The 21,328-nt window shown below is 30.3% G+C and overlaps 2 protein-coding genes across 6 annotated transcripts; one reads left to right on the forward strand and one right to left on the reverse strand.

Moving 5' to 3' along the window:
* Positions 1-2,403: 2,403 nt before the first annotated feature.
* Positions 2,404-3,037, forward strand: LOC104880258 (uncharacterized protein At1g15400). The gene has a single exon (XM_010656462.3). The coding sequence runs from the start codon at positions 2,510-2,512 to the stop codon at positions 2,828-2,830; it is 321 nt and encodes a 106-aa protein (XP_010654764.1). The 5' UTR covers positions 2,404-2,509; the 3' UTR covers positions 2,831-3,037.
* Positions 3,038-8,890: 5,853 nt separating this feature from the next.
* On the reverse strand, positions 8,891-19,240 carry LOC100241146 (uncharacterized). 5 transcript variants are annotated; one of them, XR_009466549.1, is made up of 8 exons: positions 19,132-19,240; positions 18,477-18,598; positions 17,488-17,573; positions 17,281-17,345; positions 15,554-15,636; positions 12,024-12,155; positions 9,182-9,279; positions 8,891-9,063 (listed from the first exon to the last, which is right to left on the reverse strand). XR_009466549.1 is itself a non-coding variant. In XM_059739539.1 (7 exons), the coding sequence occupies exons 2-6, from the start codon at positions 18,555-18,557 to the stop codon at positions 12,063-12,065; spliced, it is 408 nt and encodes a 135-aa protein (XP_059595522.1). In that variant the 5' UTR covers positions 18,558-18,598; positions 19,132-19,240; the 3' UTR covers positions 8,891-9,275; positions 12,024-12,062. The 5 variants fall into 5 exon arrangements, 4 of the variants coding, with proteins under 4 accessions (XP_059595522.1, XP_059595521.1, XP_059595520.1 ...); XM_059739539.1 differs by having other exon boundaries at positions 8,891-9,275; XM_059739538.1 differs by having other exon boundaries at positions 8,891-9,279.
* Between the last annotated feature and the right edge of the window lie 2,088 nt (positions 19,241-21,328).

Below are 21,328 nucleotides of genomic sequence, written 5' to 3' on the forward strand. Positions count from 1 at the left end.
GGATAATTGCAGTAATCCAAAAGCCCATCATTTAAAATCAGGGTTAATGATGATGGTGATGACAATAAAAAGAATGGGTGTTTGATGATGTTTTCTTGAGTTGGTTACTAAATTCATAGGCCTAATCATTCTCACACTTTAAAGTCGTCCACCATGGATTATTCAAAGCCCTCCAAATGCTCATACTCTTTGACTTCTTTGAGCATACAATTATATCATTAGTTGCCGTGTTTGAAGTTTGAACATGAAGGTGTTGGGTGTTGGGTGTTGGGAGTTTCAAACCTGGAAGGAAAATTTTATGTTTGGATGGAAGGAAAATAAGTTTTTGACTTCCCCATGTTGGGAGAGGCTCAGGATGTTGCATGCATCACCAAATAATAATTATTGGGTCATGGAAGGTGAAGCGTAATTTTGGACTTATTTTGGTAATGTTTTGGAAATTATTCCACTTGTTTGTTTGTTTTTTGTTTTTTAGTTATTTTTTTTCTTAGTATTCTTCAAGATCCAAACACAACCTAATGAAAAATAAAGAAAAACAAAATTCTAAAGAAAAAAAATTTGATATTTAAAAATTTACATAAACAATATATGTAGGAGTTATTAAAGTAATTTCAATTTTAAAATTTTAAATGCATCATTATATGTAATCAAAATTAATTAAAGTAATTTAAATTGTTGATTCAATCTACGATATTAGAGTGCAAAAATATTACTCTTAAATTCGGATGGGTCACCTAAATAATGACTTTTACCAAATACCAATTAATTTTCAAATGAAATGATCAAGATCCGATCTAACGATTGGTATTAAAATCAAAGACCGTGAACTCAAGTCACGAAAGCATCAATATTGTTATTAAACTTAAAAATGAATCACTCAAATGATTATTCATTGAGCATTAATAGGTTTTCAGGTAGTTTTTAAAATTTAAATTAATTTTAAATATCATGTGAAAATAAAAGGAAAAGATAAAAAGTTGGTATAATTGAAATTATGAAATGATCAACCTTTCAAATCATTAAACATGGTGATCCTTGTAAGTCATTATCACACATAGCCTACCTTATACGATAATTTTCCCCTTTTCTCTTCAATTTCTAAGTTCTCCGAAACATTAATAATCCATTTCAATAAACACTAGATTTTTATGAAAATTAGGAAAATAAATTAATATGATATTTTTAAACTTATAAATTTTGTTACCTTGATGGTAAACTTATGTGGAGTGCTTTTCATCCACTTGAAAAAGTGTATTTTAGGAAATTCGAATAATGCTTGATTGCATAAATTTTTATATAATTTTTAATTTATGATGATAAATTTGGTTTTGAATAAATGAATTTCTATTTTTTTTTCAAATAAGGGTAATTTTCCCAAAAAGTTTTCTTCCGCTTCTTGTTGTAAAATTATCAAAAATAATTTGAAAAAAAAAATGTTTTCGTGTATAAAAATAATTACAAAATAAAAAGTCTAAAAAAATAATTCAAATTTTATATACTCGTTGATCAAATATAGTATTTAAAATGATCAAATGTATTACATTTAACAAAAAATAATAATAAAATACTAATTATTTTTAGATAACGTTTAAAATTTATATTTTATAAATTTGAGTTTTTATTTGACAATTTTTTTTATTCATGTGAGTGTATGAAAACATAATTTTCCTTTTAATTTTATATTTTAATAAAAAATAAAATTAAAAATATCAAACATGTTTAATATTTACAAAAACTAAAAATACAATTAAAAATAATTAAAGATAAACATATCCCATCATGTAAGAAAGGGTTTATAAAATAAAAATTTGAAGTATTAATTTTTTTTTTACTATTTTAATATTTAAAAATTTTAAAAAGGAATTTTCAACGAGATGACAGGTGTAATGCGAAAAAGATGCAACATTCAACAACTTGAAGCCGGAATGAGCAGTCTATATTTTGACAGGTCTTATCCAATTATTTTAAAATAAATACAAATTTATTAATTTTTTTAATGACTATCTCCACAATTTGATATATATAGGTAAATAAAAAATGTATTAAAACGAAGAAAAACATATCGCAAAAAGGGACACGAAGATACAAAAATCCGTTATGGCATTTTTCCACAAAGTCTAGTAATAATAAAGAAACATTCTTAATATATAAATTCCACCTAACTGATAGTCGGTATAAAATTTAAAATTTAATAATAATAATTTATTTATTATTATTTAAAAAAATTATTATGATGGTGGGCCCAAATGGAAGAAACCAACAAAAAGGCCAGATTTTAATTAAAAGAAGGCGGCTTAGACTCAACAACACAAATTCATCGCCTATAATATCCACGTCATACAAGAAACAGAATAATTAATTAATTAAATAAATACACGTATGGTTTCCATTTTTGACTTATTCTCATCAAGATGTGAATTATTTTCTATATATATGGAAAATATTATACTGAGAGATCGAAGTGGGAGAAATTTTGAGGGACAGGGAAAGAAAGAGAGGAAGGGAAGCCATGATTGCGTTGCAGAGATCTTCAAATTCATACAGAAAGCAAGGCTCCTCTGGGCGTGTTTGGGAAGATTTGTTCCAGCAAACTACTTCATCTCTGACAGAGGGACAAGAAGATGCAAAAGCTCAATTCAAAGATGGTGTGCTACCAAGAATCAACACCACTAATCGGAGTCGATCCACCAGCGGAGGACAGCCCTTTCGCACCGGAAGGGTGTCGCCGGCGATAGAGCCGCCCTCTCCTAAGGTCTCTGCATGTGGGTTTTGCTCCGGTTTTGGAAAATCGTCGAAGTCTGGGAGAACAAAGCCTAGTAAGCGTAGATGATGGTAGTTGTGCTTTTTCTGGTGGCCGGACATGGTGTTTTCCGGCGAAATGGATGTAAGTCAGGTTTATATATATATATATGATTTATGTTCATCTATGACCATGAAGTTTGTAGGAATTTTGGAAACAAAAAAAACATTTCTGTATTTCTGTTTTTGTTGTTTCCAATCAGATGGAAATGGAATCATGGAAGATGGTAGATGGATATGATTTATTTGTACAGTAATTTTGTTTTGGTTTGAGTTTTCTTAGATTTTTTTTTTTTTTAATGTACAAAACTCCCAATATTAAATAAATTTATTTTATAAAAACAAAAATATTACACATCCCTAAAAAATGTTTTTTAAAAACATTTTTCAACAGCTGGTGGGGGGATGCTGATTTTTATTTTTTAGGCAAAAATAGAGGGTTTTTTAAAATTTATTTTTTTGGTTCTTTTGGGCAAAAAAAATAAGCTATTAATAATAGTCTACGTGTAAAAATGTATAAATCCCAATATGGAAAACAATGCATAAAAGAATAATTGAGTGTCCATTTAGATACATTTTTATTTTTTATTTTAAAATAAGAAAATAATATTAATTTTTATATAAAATCCAAGAATTCTTAAAAAAGTAATTTTTGAAGAGACATAGGAGGTTGTAATTTTTATACAAAATTTGTTACTTTTTATCTTTGACATAATTACTTTCTATTTTTAAAAAATTAAAAATATATCTAAAAGACGATGAGCAATCTAAATCAATCTTTATCTTGGCCTCATCATTACATTAATGTCAAATCCTAATATTGATTAAATGTAAAATAATTATCCATTAAAAACTTTAAATTTGTGAAAAGAGTAAGTTTTTACTCATTAATTTGAAATAAAAAAATAAAAAAAAGAACTTCAACTTTTATAAGTCAATTTTATCTTTATTCATTTAAAAATATATGTGCTTATTTATAAGTCACATAATTATTTTCTGAAATACCATCTTACTTTCTAATATTAAATAAAATTATCAAAAAATTAATTTATTATTTTAATTTGATGAAAGTATTTTACAACTAAATATATTATAAATTTTTTATTATATAATATAAAATACAGATTATTTTGAAAAAATTCTCCAAGATCCTCAAATGACAAATAAAATTTTTCTAATTAATAATGATTTTATATCAAATCTAAGAAAATAAAAACTAATCTTAAAAGAGAAAAACACCCAATAGGGTGAATTGGGTTTTTAAAAAAATTCTTTTTAAACACAACAAATTTAAATACAAAAGAAACAAATATAAAGAGATAAAATTAAAGAAATCAAACTCAGATTTAGTGGTTCGACACTTCCTTACCTACGTCCTCAAGCTTTTAATCGAGTGAATATTCCACTAACTTGAAGTTTTAACCAAACTTTTAATCACCTTTACACTTGGATTCCGACTTCAATGAGCTTTTACACAATCTTTTCAAGTTTCAACTCACTTTAAAATTTTAACACTCAATTAACAAGAATGAATCTTTCAACCTAACTCAACAAAGGCTCAAATACAACTCAAGGCTATAATGAATCACAAAGATGCACTAAATGATATACAAAAGAGGATTTAATGTATTAAGAAATGAATGAGAGCTTTTAAGGCAAGAACAAGTGGGTAGACAAATAAATGATTGTGTTATTTTTCTCATAAATGAAGTGGAGCTATTTATAGATTTTTAACATCGGGAGCCAAGAAAACCAAAAAGTAGTATCTGTTGGAGCATTTAATGTTTGGCAGGTGACCGTTACCCTCGACTAGACCTCGACCGGGAAGAGGGAACCGATCGACCGGTACCCTAATCGATTGAGCCGATTTGGATAGTGCCTTGATCGGTTCACCATTTTTGGAACGAAAATCTATATTTTTATGGTCTTTTTTATCCTAACACTTAGGTAAGGTCTTTAGGTAAAATTATATGTCAATTTTAAAATGTTTTGCCTAAGGTTCATTTGATAGATCTCGGATTTTGATAGAAATGTAACTTTAAAGCATAAACCAAGTTTTTCAAAGATGCATGAAATGATATGTAAATTCTAAGTGCACAAATGCATTCATCTTACATATATTTTCTATGATTAAAGGTCTTCCAAAAGTTTTGATCTTGCATCCATTAAATCCTTTTATGAAATTTCAAATTAATACTTGAAATTATTTATAAATTTCAAATTAATACTTGAAATTATTTATAATTCAAACCAATTAGTAACTAAACTATGGTTTGTTATCATCAAAACATGATTAGGAGAACTTTTGGGCTAACAAATTCCACTCATCTTCTAACTTTTTTTTTTTTTTTAATAAAATTGAATAAAAAATTTGTTAGTTGACATTAACAATAAAATAAGAAATTTTAAAAATTAAAAATAGAATTAAAACTAAAATACTTAAAAATTAAATATAATTAAAACGGAAAAATTTAAAATTAAATACAATTAAAACCAAAACACTTAAAAAAAAATATATTGTACCCCATTTTATTTTCAACTTTTTCTTGAATCTATATTTTTTTACTGGAGTGAAAGTTAATATTTAATTTTTATATTTTTAGATTTAATGTTTTTTAGTTTTAATTCTATTTTTAATTTTTAAAATTTATGATTTTATTTATCTCAAATAAATTTTCACAAAAAAAAATTATCAATTAGCGTTATTAACCTACCAAGTAAAAAATTTATTTTAGAAAATAATTATTTGAGTTGTGAAAAAGTAAATGTATTTAAAAATATTTTTAAATAAATAAAAATAAAACTGATTTATAAAAGTTAATATTCTTTTATATATATATATATATATATATATATTCAATTGAATGAGTAAAACCCCCACTTTTCCCAAAAATTTATTTATCATAATAATTTTTTCATTAAATTCACTAAAATGGCCATTCAAATTGACAATTTGTTTGAGAATTATTCTAATAAAAATATTTTAATAGTGGCGGTCAACACTTACGTGAAAAATAATAAGAATTTTTGAAAAATTCATGACATGGCCCACCATATTTAAATATGATGCCCTCCACGTCAATGATTTTCAATTGTGTGGGCCCAATTTCCAGATTTGAGAATTAAGTTGATGATGGGATCATAATTACCAAAAAGAAAAATGGGGTGAGCTTTTAATTGATAACATAAAGGGGGAAGGTGCTCCACCAAACAAAAATGGTCCCGTTGAGACTTTCAAGGCCCAAAATGACTGGGCCAAGGAGGTGGGCCATTTCTGTGGGACCCCAAATGCTATGATCATTAGAGTACATTTAGTAGTACATTTACAAAACTTCTAATATTTAAAAAAAGAATGCTTTTTTTTTATTTTAAAATCAACAAAATTTCCAAATAATTTTTAAAAAAATTGAAAATTTTAATTCATAAAAACACTAAAAGTATATTTGAAGGTACCAAATATTTTTTAGAAAATAATATAAGTAAATTTTAACAATATAAATTTTTTTTTTAAATTTTATCAAACACTTAATTTTTCTTTAAGAACACTTTTTAGATTAAAAACAAAAACACTATCAAATAGATTCTTAGAATATGCTTTGATAATAATTTTAAGAAGCGTTTCAATTTTTTTAACACTTTTATCCATTACTTTCAAGTGTTACAAACGCTTTTCCGAATCACTTACAAACAAACTCTAATATGTTTTTCCAAACCATTTACAAACAAACTCTTAATAGATGATTATTTAAAAAATATTTCATTAAAAAAAGTCAAACCAAAAATACTTTTAGAAAAAACACTTTGATTAAAAAACACTAAACATTATTAAATGCACTTTAATAATTTAGGTGATTGATGATATTTGATTAGTAGATGTGAATGGTAAGTATATCATCAATATGAACTCAGCCAAATTGGGGCATCTACATTTGTGATGAAAAATACATTCAATTGAAGTGGGTCCCAGCCACATTTCAACAGGTTACAATTTTTCAAGAGCTGGGTGTGGAAGATATTATTGTGGCAGAAAAATTGGACCCATTTTGCAACTACATTTGACTAATTTATTCATTAACTTGTGCCATACATAAATGACATTGGCATGAGGATGGATGGTCTCATCCCATGGAATGCCATTGCAGTAGGTCCAATAATAACAGAAAGTAATATGAATTTGTATGGGAGGAAAGAAAAAAAAAAAGGATAAGATGTAAGATAATAAAAGTACTTAAAAAAAAAAACCAATATTTTTTTTTGTTTTTAAATGTAAAAAGATAAAAATGCAATTTATTTAATATCAGGAGTTCCCGAAAAATAATATTTATGATTTTTTTGTTAAATAATTAGAAAACTTTTATTTTATAAAATCAAAATATCATAAAAACAAAAAAAATTAATTTTATAAAAATAAAAATTATATTTATGACTTTTTCTTAGATAAAAAAAATTTTATAAAATCAAAATATAAGCAAAAAAAAAAATTAATTACTCTTCTCTTTAATGATATGAATGGGTTTTAAGGCTTTTTATCATACTACAATTATATTGCATTGATAATGATATGGATGAATTTTAAGGCTTTTTATCAAGCTACAATAATATTGTTAGTACGTTTTGACTTGCATACCCAATTTTAGGTATTTTAGGTTTCATCTAAAATTGACAGAAAAAAAAAAAACAAAGAAGTTGGTTTTCTAATTAAATTGAATTGATTGACTTAAACCAATTTATTTGATTATTGTTCATGAATCAAATCAAATTGAATGGTTTGGTTCTCGCTTCAAGTTTGGTCAATTTGGTTTTCAATGCATTCAAATTGGCCAGATCAACAAAAACCAAATCAATGAGATAAAATTTTGTCAATTTGGTTTTGAACGCATTCAAATCAGCCAGATCAGCAAAACACATGACTCTTAAAGTCAATTAACAAGTCAAATAGATTTTTTTTTTATTTTTTTTATTTTTATGGATAAACCCATAGAAGATATATTAAAAAAATGGTGCTTAAATGGCAATCGAAGCATATAAGGAATATACATGAGTCACCAAAAAACAAAAATACAAGCACTCACCAACCTCAATAATAACCCAACGTTAATATCCTACTTCTATACTTCTATACTTCTTTTTGACTTTATATATTAAGTCAAATAGAATTGAAATACTCGTCACACTACTATTAAAGTTATTGTCATGTATCTTGAGTGCTTCCAAATATTATGTAGAGAATGAAGACCTTAAGAGGTAGAGAGTGAGACATCATGTGGTTGGATAGTTTTCCACCATACAAAAAAAAAAAAAAAAAAAAACCCACACACAAGAGTCTCGTTGGATAAGACATTGATGAAACCGTACATGGTAAAAGAGAGATTGAAGAAGCTTTGTTAGGAGAAATATCGAATTGACCATGAAACTCATCCTAAAGTTTATAAGCTATATGGGCTTAGGGAGAAAGAGTTGAACAGAACAATAAAAGTAAGAGGAAAATGACGGTTTTCAATGGAAGGCAAAATTGTTTAGAGAAGGTTGTCTTAGTTGTCTTAGAAGAGTCTTTGAAGGTCATTTTTATAATTTCACACCCATTTTGGACAAAACTCATTTGTCAAAATAACCCTTTTGTGTTAATGGTGTCATTGTGTCAGACATTGTGGGATCTGAGTTATCAAGTTTCACACATAAACACAAGCACATATGTCTAATCCAACCAAAGCAGACACCAATTTTGACCGCTTTTCCATTCACACCTCGAGCTCCTCTCTGCCCCACCTATGCCACTCACATCACTATCCATCCCACTCTCTTCATCATCCATTTTCATTGCTTACAAGGTCATATATATAAAAGATGGTATGATTAATGCTTGAGATAAAAGCCGGAGTTGTGTTGTGACTTGTGACATATCAAAACTTCTGTGAAACAGTAAATATTAATTGAGAGAAATACTAAAGGCACCAGCTCATCTCTCCAGCACCCTTCTCTTTTCTGGTCATAAATTATATAGTAAATGAAGCTATTTGAGTTTCTTGGTATCAAGCCTTAAATTAGGCTAAGCTACCAGAGAGACCTTCCTATGTTGGACATACAAAATATATGAGGCAGGCAACCAAGTACTGGACTTAAAACCCAAAAAGGGAGGACCAAACATAAAACACAGATATCCTCAATGTTGAAAAACCGTACAAAAATGTTTCAATCTAGAAAGGGATTCAGAAAGCTCTCTTGAGTCCATGGCTACAGGACACTTGCTAAGAAAGCTAGCATCACCTGCAGCCAAATACACTATTATATAAGATGTGGGTCTCAGAAGGCATGGGGACAAACAGCGGTTACCACAAAGAGGCTTCTAGACACCCATATGGAGACAATGGCAGTGTGAACTTACAAGGAAAGGATCAAGTGGGAACACCTACTTCGATATCTTGGAGACACCTCTTTTCAAGCTTGACTTGAGAGATAGAGGTCATCGTATTCATCACCTGGCTTCTCAACGATATCATAGAGAACATTGCTTATACATTAGATTGTGTGTAAAATGAAGAAATATCATCATTGTAAAGTATGTCACGGATGAAGATGTTGAGAGGGGTCAACCAAGGGGTAAAAAAACGTAAAATAGAACCAATGCATTATTAGAAAATTGCTTGACCATCACTTGCAGACAAAATAGGAAGTTGAGATAAAATAATTCTTCATATACAAATGTCAATTACTTCATAAGTATTTTGTATAAAAGAGCACATATATACAAAAAGAAAAAAAGAAAAAAAAAATCTCATTAAGTGATATATATTTAATACATAAAAGAACAAGAAAGAATCTAATTTAGGCAAGGGCAACCAAGACATGAGGTAGGCTAGAAGGGGTGTTTCAATCTGGAGGAAGGAAAATTGACCAAACAGGATTTCTGAGACCAACAAGAGAGAATCTTGGGAAAAAACACTAGAAATAGTCACTCACTCTTATGATATTATGAAGTTAGCTTGATATTCCTAAATTACCATGAAGTTATACACAAAAATACACAAGTTGCTACATGACAAACCATTATCTACCAAATGGTGGTGCATCAAATCAATTTCCAAATACGTCCATCAATGTACTAACAATTAGGTGATGGAAAGCAGAAGGCCAGGCCAAGTGATTCTTATGCCAATTGAGAACTGTGTATGAATAATAATAAAAGTTTGGTTCTATATGCAATAAGAGTAGTGGAATTGGATATGTGCCACTGCAAACCTCAAATGTCACTATCATGTAACCAAAATCATGTTGAGCACATCCGCCTCCTTGACAACCAAATTAGTGAATTCCAGTAAACCTCCAAACCAAACCAACAAAAAACCCCATAACAACCATCCTGCACCATCAGCTTACCCACCTAAAAAGAAAGAAAGAAAATTTAAGGAAATTGACAAAAGTGCTACCAAGATGCTATGGCTGATGCATGACTATCTTAAAAGTGGTAGAACCTACCCTTGTGATTTTGAGATGCTTTTAAGAAAGTGACCTACAAAATAGAAATCCGAAATCCACAACCCACAGTTCATACTAATATATGTGCCGAGTTAGGAATGATGACTATATCACATTGTTTTGGTATAAAAAGTTAATGCCATACATGGAGTTCTCTAGAAGTTCATGGTGTTTCTTTATTCTATTAAAAAGAGAGAAAAGGGTGAAAAATGCACACTATGATCTCTTTTTGTGGTCATCTATCTTTTTGGTCTACTCTTTTCAATTTTGCATTTTTTAATCTTCCAGACTGAACAGCAAGATTGGCCTCTGGCAAGAAGAAAAAAGGAGGGAAAGTGAAGGAGAGCAGTAGCTTAAATGCAGACTGGTTCTCGATGAAGGAGAAAGAATTTACCTTCAGTAGATAGATTGCGGGGAGCTTTAAGATCATTATATACCATAGACAGGCATTTATCAAAGTGATGTCTTCTAATTCAGTATACATTTATTTATCGTCTATCTTTAAGATAAAAACCACGAATTCATAACTCCCATCAGCAACAATGGTAGTATTTACACTATGGCCTGTAAGGCTTTTTCCATAGTGTGTTTTCACAGCCCTTCTCCTACCCCTGAGTCCTAACCTTAGCAAAACGCATTAACAATGTGCATACATAAGACCCATATTTCAAACCCAAGACAAAGAGAGATGTTGATGTTGATGTGGCAGTGGAAGTAATGGTCGAAAAATTGCATATCCCACAGAGTTTCCTTATTTACTCATTAAACATTTGTGAAGTGGTAATGAGGAATTTATTAAACAATTGGATAGTATGGAAGGAAAGTAATTTGTTAGCATTTGGTAATGAAGAGCTTTCGCTTCAAAGATTGAAAAATTATTTTTGTATGTAACCTTTGGGCTTGGGTTAGGTTGTCTATAGATTTGAGCCCTTTTTCGCTAGTAAGCTTCATTGATTGGTTAGGCTCTAAGTAAGGGCAGGTGATGTTTTTTGTTTTTATCCCTTCCCCTTTGTTTTGAGCCTTTTGGTTCCTTTTGTATACTTCTTGTATATCTGAGGGCACTGTTTTTGGTGTCCCCTCTTTTCTTTATTTACAACTTTTCCTTATCTATCCAAAAAAAAAAAAAAAAAAGTGGCAATTTTGACTATCATTAGAAAGGCTCTTCATTTTTAGTTATTCAATATTATAGGTTTTTAAACCAGCCATTTTTTAACTGAAAAGGACTTCAGAATTTTAAATATGTAAGCAATTGTAATTGTTCAACCAATGTAGAGATTGTCTTGAGAGCCTAAATAAGACAAGCACTAATATGATTTCAAGATTGACTGGTAACTGAGTTGACTCATACAGTGCTGAGCTCAGTCTCATTAAATTAGTTATGAGCTTGAATGAACACAAATACAAACATCAACCTTATTCATGTATGAAGAATAAAATCTGTGGTACCTCTTCAGCACCATAGCTCCAAAACCCAATCAAGAGAATGCTTACAGGTGGCATATTGAGTATTAACAGTTACATTGAATCGTCAAGAACTCAAGATTAATTCTTCTAATCCATGGTCAATATTTGAATATGGTAACAAAGTGGTACCAGGGAATGACCCCAAAAAATATAATATTAGCAGAGAGAAAACATGAGAGGCCAAAATGTCTTATAGTATCACTTGATTTAGATCAATAAAACATCATGTCCAAAGGGAAGAAATCAAAGATTTGGAGAATGCAAGTTGTCCATTTCCTGGATCCTACCTCTGATGAGCTCCCTTTTCCAGCGGGGATCAGGTGGTCTCATAGATATTTTCGTGCAAGGGCTCGAACTTTTGTATCAAAATGTGATGATGTAATGCGAGAACCAGGTAGATAAAGAGGATTGAGAAGAACCTGAAAATTTCCACGCGTCAATGAACACATCAGTGAATAATCATATTGAATAAAGAGAACACGCACAATTTTGTTGGGAGGGTTGCCAAAAAGCAATCACTTGTGCAATGCAGAAAGAAAGCATTTCTGGGATCTAGGACAATTGAATTGATTCAAGTTGGCTTCATTGTCAGCAAATTGTGGTTAGGTAGAATTATCACACACATAATGGAAGGAGAGAGGGACAGAGAGAGGAAGAGGGTTATTTAACGCTCTAAAATTATGTGTTGCATGAATTACAATGACAAACAAAAAGCAACTACACTGCAATGCAGAAAGAAAGCACTTCTGAGATAATGCTATGAGTAAGAAATTGTCTGAACTAATTGGAGATTAAGTGGACAATTGCTAACATACTTATTCTTTCATTGAGGTTAATATTTTTAATCATTTTGAGAATCTAGTAATTTGCCCACATTGAAATTCAACTAGTGAACCTTAAAAACAAACAAACAAACAAACAAATAAATAAGTATTAATAATAATAAATCTCCCTCATTTGCATATCTCATATTTGCCATATTTTCGTATTCCATGGACCCTAGTGAATCATCCAATATCCACGACCTAGTTTGACTTGGTAAAATTCTCTAGACCAACTCCAAAATGAACTTCAGCTAGAAGGTTTGCTTAATTGTGAGAAGGATATCCATTTAATTCACCCATTTTCTCCACCTTAGGATGAAATAGGAGAGGGTCTCATGTTAATACCTAACGTTGCTTAAAATCCTGTCCTTTTAAGAAGTTCAAGGTCATGCTAAGCTCTCTTATCCACACCAATTAATGCACAACATGAGAACTGAAGGACCAATAAAGGGAAGTAGAACACAAAAATGTTTCATTTACTAATGATCTTGATAAGGGATTGGGGGACATGGGTAAGACTGAGACTGACCCTTTCATACAAGAATAAAGGGAGGGTTATCACAGGCAACAACACCATAACAATAAGAACTTTGACCACCCCTATTAGGCATGCACCTTTTATCATTCGCTCAACATTCTCATTATTGTTCAGGTGATATAACCAAGAAGGTCAAAATAGATGCCCCTAGTTACGATTGACAGTGACTCTAATCCTTTTCCTTGGTAGCTAATATTGAGGATTATTTTGAATGGTATTACAAGTTAGATGCCTAGCGCCTTTGTTTCACCAAGAATGAAGCTCATTGGTTCTACAAAGCAGTATTGATAAACTGCCTAGTATAATCTAGAGCATTTAGGTGAGGAACCAATCACCCTTTCGGCTAAAATAAACAAAAATTGAAAGAAAGATATCTCCCTTCATATCATAAGGAAAGTTATTGGGTCAACGGATTTTTAGGAAATTATCCTTGAGAGTGATTGACTACTTAGCTCATTTTAGGAGCTTTAGCTGTGATGTGAAGTGAGGGAGGAAGTTTGGGCAATTTTGGGAATATTTATTAATGGATTGAGACCAGAAACTATCAGAAAGGTAAACCTCCATTCACTTGATACTTCAGAGGAAGTCTATTATAAAGGCTTCGGAGATTAAGAGAATCTTGGAATTCCTAGTTGGAGATATGAAACTTCTTGAGCTTGGGGGGGATCATCTGATGATTACGTAGGAAACACATGAGGATTAGTGGTCGTGTTAAAACTAGTCAAGTTGCTTCATGTTGAGCAACAACATTAGCCATAAGGTTAAAGAATCAGCTTTAATTAATCCTCAGTCCAGTGGTTCTAGCATAGAGTGTCACCGCTTTCATGGTTGGGGTCACATAACTTTATGTTGTCCACTTTACACCATAACCTTAGAACATGAGCTTGATGATGCATGAGAAAGTGAGGCTAGTGAGCAAGTTTATGAACCCCTAAACAGTGCATTTGACTTGAGACTTTAAAGAATGAGTAACTTATTTGTCCTAATTTTGATATTTACCAGGAAATTCAAGATGGGCATTGTCATGATCACACTAATTTATCATTCATGATGGTTACTTGTTTAGAGGGTATAGGTATTACATATTGCATAAAGGAGATCTAGTTGTTCATCTTGGCAGGGATCAAACCATTGCTTTAGTATGGGATAAAACCATCTCAACGGTTTCTCTCCTATTTTGTTAGATAATGCTTGCAAGTACAACTATGAACTTACAAGGTTCCAAAACCTCCACCAGTTCGACAAACATGCAAGGAGAAAATAGAAGATATGCTTGATGAAAGTTATTGGGATCCTCCCATGGTGGGTATCAGCATTATCTTGTCAAATTGAAGGAACACAATTTGTAAACGTAGAGTGTTTTTCCATATCAGAGAGTTGATGGGGGTCAAGATCACCATTTCAAGTTCATTATAGGCCTAGATGTAGGGGACAAAAGGGATTCCTATTCAGATCTAATTAGGATTTCTATTCTTATCAAAATTAGGAGTTTCTGGGGATCAAGATCACCATTTCAAGTTCATTATAGGCTTAGATGTAGGGTACAAAAGGGATTCCTATTCAGATCTAATTAGGATTTCTATTCTTATCAAAATTAGGAGTTTTATTTGTGTATCTTTGTAGCCTGTAGGGTATAAGAGGGTTTCCAATTATATAAAGATTCCAAGTACTATTTTTAATTCCATTTTTATCAAATTAGGAACTTTATTTTCATCATAATGTTAGGAGTTTTATTCTCATGAATTTAATATTTTATTTCATTTAGTAAATTGCCTATAAATAAGATGTAATTTGCCGCTATTATCATTCAGCATTACTAATATAATTTTCAGCTTCCTCATATAAATTTCCTTCTTACTCATATATTTCTCTCCCTCAAAAAAAAAAAAAAAAAAAAAAAAGAAAAAGAAAAAAAGAAGCCTTTTCCATTCTAAATTAATACTGTTTTTTTATTATTTTGAATCTTCGATTTTATGAAGCAGTGAGCAAGAATCTAAGATACTGCATGTTCATACAATAAATGGTCAGATCAAGATCTTAGAGGGATGATTGGGAAGACTAGTCAATATAAGATCTGAAATAAGTGCATTCACAAAGATATAGGAGTATTGGCTCAGTGATAAAATAAGGAAGACAATTATGATGATTTTACATTCTTCAAAGATGTTTGACAGTCATTAGCGAATAAATGATTACAAACTTGCAGATTAATATGATCATATTTAAGCATAAGCATTAAGATTACTACATGCAACATATAACAGAATAACAGCCTAGCTTTGGACATAATATCGAAAAAGGGTTATCATAGAGTCAAATAAAAAATGTACAAGATAGACATCCATTAGCAGGAAATAATTCTGACATTGAAAAATAATTGAGCAGCTATACCAAAGAAATTGATCATGGGATTGAAAAATAATTGATCTACAGAAAAGCGAGAGAAGAAGCATACCTTTATATATAGCTCGTGGACTTCTTGGAAGAAGCTTTTTATTCCATCTTCATTTCGGGAGTCATGAAGTAGCATAAGTCGTGTATGTATGATAGGATTAGTCAAGGAAAATAAAGGAATGAAGCCTGAATATAAATCCAATCTTAAAAGTAAAATTGCTAATAGACTTGACTTGTGAGCGGTTCACAGGAAGGATGGGAAAAGGGATAAGAGGAAGAAACATGGAAATGAAAGGAAAGGGAAAGGAAAAAAAAGATCCATTGACCTCAATAAATTTTTTGGCAGTCTCTGAATTTCCTCACTTTTTTAAACAGAAAACAATGATTTCCAAAATACATAAGTTCCCTGTAGTTTCTTTCATATTTTTCTTTTCCCTTCCTATTTTCCATTACAACCAAACAAGGGAAATTGACTTTCCCTTCCATTTTTTCTGTTTCCTTGCTTTCCATGATCCAAATACAGCCTTAAGAGTTTTGTAATAAATATAAGGTTAACTTGAGATGATTAAGTGAGATATTACGAACAAAAGACATTCATGATTTATTCAAAGATCCAAAGTCGACAGAAAAAATAGTTGTAAAAATATGAAATTGAAACAAACTAAAATGCTTAAAAACACATCTTTATATATAAGAAATGAAATTGCCCAATCTTACGTTCTTACTCCCTTTATATGTCACTTGGGCATTTTGTTAGCCTTTCAATAGATTATCGCTGTTGACATCAGAAGTAGAAAGGAATCCATGATTTAATGGGCCAAATATTTGGTAAAAAAAAAAAAAGTTTGTAACACAACTCAATTTGATGAGAACCATCAAATTCTAAGATTCTTTTTCAACATTTTAGAATTTCTTTACTGCCTAAAGACCTCTCTGAAACTAAAATACTAAAACATTCATATGAAACTAATTTTTTAATATAATTTACTTACAAACAAAAAAAAAAAGTTTGTAACACAACTCAATTTGATGAGAACCATCAAATTCTAAGATTCTTTTTCAACATTTTAGAATTTCTTTACTGCCTAAAGACCTCTCTGAAACTAAAATACTAAAACATTCATATGAAACTAATTTTTTAATATAATTTACTTACAAAATGAACCAGTCTAATGGTGGAAGCAATCTTGTGCTTTGTCCTCTTAAATAAAATTAACTAACATATTTTTTTTTTCCTTTTTGATAGGTAAATTTTTGTCCCCATTGGAACTTAAACCTGGAACTTCCCACAAATCCTCCCCATCCTTTTACCACTTGAGCTAGGCCTCAAGGACTAAATTTGGCTAACATAATGTTCAGCCAAATATATGTAACTAGGCTTCTTATAATTTAAAAACTACAGAGTACTAGCAGAAAGAAAACATGGAAAAAAAGGGGAAAGACACATGAATGCATAGATCCTGCTCAAACTGGTTTGGTTAAAATTAACCAAACCCATGATGGTATCCCAATCCAGTCCAATTTGATTCTCTTTATTTCTCTTTTTCTTGTCAATTTTTAATTTTGGAGAAATCCAACTACCACTTTAAACCCACTGTCAACTGATCCCAACCCAAGTTAAACCAACACACTAGTTTCTATCAGTTGAGCCTAGGTTTGGAGCAGTACAATTTGAAACTCTAGAGCATGATGAGAGAGAGAGGGGGATGGAAATCAAAGAACTCTCAAGAACATAGCATCTTAAATTAAATGCACCTTTTGGTTGAAAAAAACATATAAGTAGTAGGATATGACCAGCAGTAACGTATACTGACACCACTAGATCATTGAATCTGTCAATTGCTTTCAAGAACCTGGATCAAGAATGTGGTAAAATGAAAAATATATGCATATATCTCTAGGTCACATGACAATCAAGCAATAATAGTAACAAGATAAAATTACTAGAGCACAAGTGAAAGAAGAAGACAGAAATAAGCAGTGATACAAACTCACATAGCACTTGTTGTCCATGCCAGATCCTGGACAACATCCAATGCTGCATGTAATATGAACTGGTGCTGCTGTGCAGCATCTTCTTTCTGGCACATGAAAATGGGATCAGGGGATTATTTACTAAACAAAAGCAACTAGGGAAAGTCCTATCATGAAGTGATTAAGAAAACTACAAAGAAGCTGTAAGAATTTTAAATAACTGAAAACATGCATGTGCAGAAAATAATGCTAGTAATGGTCTAAGAAATCAAGGTCTCACCCCTTCAGAGTTGGATAGACATGGGAGAGTGTTATATTCTACCCACTTCTATATGGTGAGATGGATGTGAATAGGGGTTCACCTTCTGACAATAAATTAGGGGGAAAATTTACATTTCAAGCTGTACTAGCAGATCTATCTTACATAAGAAAAATGCTACAGAGACCTTAAAGATCTGTTTTATCACTAAGAAGTGGCAGGAAAGGAAAGGAAGATCCAAAATCTTACAAAAGTAAATCCAAACCCGTCCTTTTAATAGAATCCAAGTTTTACTTTCAATTCCTATGTCTTCTCACTAATCAAACCCGTCCATTTAATAGAATTCACGTTTTACTTTCAATTGCTATGTCTTCTCACCAATCAATGGTGCAAATGAGTCGGTATTGACTTGTGATCAGCACGTTGAAGAGAACTGATTCAGTGATTGGTCAGGCTTGTGATCAGCACATTATAAAGAATTGATTCAGTGATTGGTGAGATACTACATGCCAGCAATCATTCTTGAAATATTATATAATCTACAGAATTAAATTGGGTATGCATTTATTTATTTTTCTCATTCAATTCAGAATTTTCAGTCTCCATGTACATTCCAGAAAACCATAGAAGTTTGGGGATTTCAATTTCACCTACACAAACTTCAATGTCACCTCCAATCACATTGTAAGGAAAACTTACAATAAAAAGAACAATTAAAAATCAGAAATTATAAATGAGAAAGAAGTCATACTTTCACTGCAGAGCCGACTTCAGCTTCATATATAGGAATATCATTTCTGCTGACAATGATAAAACACGCTGTGCTAGCCATAACCCTGATCTACGAGTATTATGCGAAATGCCACCCTTGCACTACAACAGAAGTGTAAAAAAAGGAAAAAATAAAATAAAAATCAAATGATCTGAAAATATAAGATACCGAAGTCACAAACTAGCCCAATTCAGATTACTTTAGCTGGATTATCATTATCGCAAAATAGCATCAAATTATTCAATTACTTCTCTTCTGTTTGGTTGCCAAGAAACTGGAGAAAAATCCGGCCTATGCCGAAAAGAAATAACCGATTGAACTAAAGATGTCTGGCAGCACACAATTGAATTTGATTTGAAATTTCAAAGCTACGAAATTCGAAATCATGCTTTTAATGTAGAATTATTTTTGTAGGTTAATCAAAAGCAGAATAAACTTCTGAATCTTTTTTTGTAGCGGAAGTAGAATGATTATTGGCTGAATAGGGATTCTCATTTTCTCAGGAAATAAGCAACTAAAAAGAAAAACGGAGGGCCTCAAGTTCCTTTTCAATTCCTTTCCTCCGTTTGCCGGGAAAATAAACGAAACCCTAATTTCATAAATCAGAGAGAATGAGATCGTGAGAGATCCGAACCTGAGCTGTTGGGCCTCGCAGTGACAGAGAGAGAGAGCTACACGTAGAGGACGTTTTTTCTTCCTTCTTCTTCTGTGGAAATGGAGAGTGAATAAAAGAAAACAAGTTGGGGAAAATTAATGGGAATTTGGTAATTCCCAGCGAGCAAACATAGGTGGGCTGGGCCTCTGGTCCACTGAAGAGCTTCTTGTAGCACAAGCCCAGTTTTCCCAAAAATATTTTGTAGAACTGTGTACTCTAACTGAAACTTGTATAAAAGAAAAAAAAAAACAACCGTCCATTCAATTCATCTTTTGAAAAGAGTAGTTTAACATTAAATATATATAGATATATATATATATATATATATATATATATATATATATATATATATATTTTATCTTATACTCATTTTTTTTTAAAAGATATATTTAATAGTTTCACATCGAACTTATTTTTTGAGAACAAGAATTCAACATTTTTGCATTCAACTTGTCTTTTTGATAAGATGATTCTACATAAAGCCACCAAATTCGTAATTTTGAAAAGATGAATTCCATATAAAAAATCGATTTACTTTTTATACTAAAACTCGAATTTTGAAATGATGAATCATCATTTTTTTTATGTAGAATTCGTATTTTTAGAAATGTGACGAGTGTAATACATTTATATTCGATTTGTATTTTCAAAAACTAAGTTTAATCTTGTTATATTGGACTTGTTTTTTAAAAAGAGGAATATAAATTTTACATTAAGCTCATTTTTCTTTTTTCTTTCTTTTTTTTTTTTTTTGAAATATTGAATTCCTCTTTTGAAAATATGGTATTAAACTTGAAAGTTTGTGTGAAGTCATGAAGGTGTGTTCATTGCATGATGAGTGAGGCTTCCAACGGGCACTTGAACCATGGTGTGTTAGGTCTCCAAATTTAGGTTTATTCTCTACTAGTTTGGATTCATTTATCCCACTTAAAGCTTGTTTGGTAGTGGTTATAGTCAAAGTGTTTTCTTATTTAGGCTTATTATCTACTAATTTGGATTCATTTATTCCACCTCACTTATAGTTCGTTTGATGGTGCTATTAGTTTGTGTGTACATGGAAAACATTTTTATAAGCATTTGAAAAAATTGATTTTCAATAGTGTTTTTGACGATATGTTACAAAAGTACAAAAATGTTTTTAATATTAATAAATTATAAAAAATGACATACAATTTAATTATAAAAAATAAATATTATAATAAATTAGAAACTTTTCATTATAAAAATATATATAAACATCTATATTAAAAGAATATATAAATATTTATATTATTAAAAAACTAAAAATAATCATTTTTATGATTACGACAAAAATTTAAAAAAAATGGATTAATAAATAAACATCAACCAACCATGATATAACAATAAACAACTTATTTGATTATATATTAGATTAAAAATAATAATTTTTTATCATGGAATGATGAGCGACACCTATCCAAGATTCAAAACATTTTTAAAATTTTCAAATATTCCTAAAATACCCTCCATTTCCCTTTCACTCTTCCCCCTTCATTCTACTCTTCCTTCTAGGGCTGCATTCAAGTGGAGACTCCAAATTATTCTCATTAATATACACATAGGATAAGCATCATAAAGTTACAATTTCAACCATATTTTATAACTCAACCCTCCACTCCTAGGTAGGAATATAATAGGGATAAGAATTAACATTTGGCTCTTCCAATTTTTTTAAATACCTTCTAAGTGCTTTTTTAAAATCACTTTAAGTGTTTTTTTTCTAAATTTTCTAAATTATTTATTAAAATATTGTCAAACACCTATTTTTAACCTTAAAAAAAGTTAAAAGCGTTTTTAAAATTAGAAACACTTTTAAAAAATACTACCAAATGAGATCTTAATCACATTTATCACCTCAAGTCACCTAGATTTCCATACATCACTCTACCATATATCCATCTCTATACCTTAACATTCTGATTTCAAGTTTAGTCTATTTTTCTCCCATGGATTTGAAACCAAGATTATCGAGATTATATCAGAATTATCAATATAAAAGAAATTTTAAAAGACAAGTTTAACATTAAAAAATTAATTTATTTTTTACATTAGACTCATTTTTTTAAAAGATAGATTTAATCATTTTATATTGAACTTATTTTTTTGAAAACATGAATTCAACATTTTTATATTCAACCTGTCTTTTGAAAACAAT

The sequence above is a fragment of the Vitis vinifera genome, chromosome 9 (genome assembly GCF_030704535.1).
Source record: "Vitis vinifera cultivar Pinot Noir 40024 chromosome 9, ASM3070453v1".
Lineage (NCBI taxonomy): Eukaryota > Viridiplantae > Streptophyta > Magnoliopsida > Vitales > Vitaceae > Vitis > Vitis vinifera.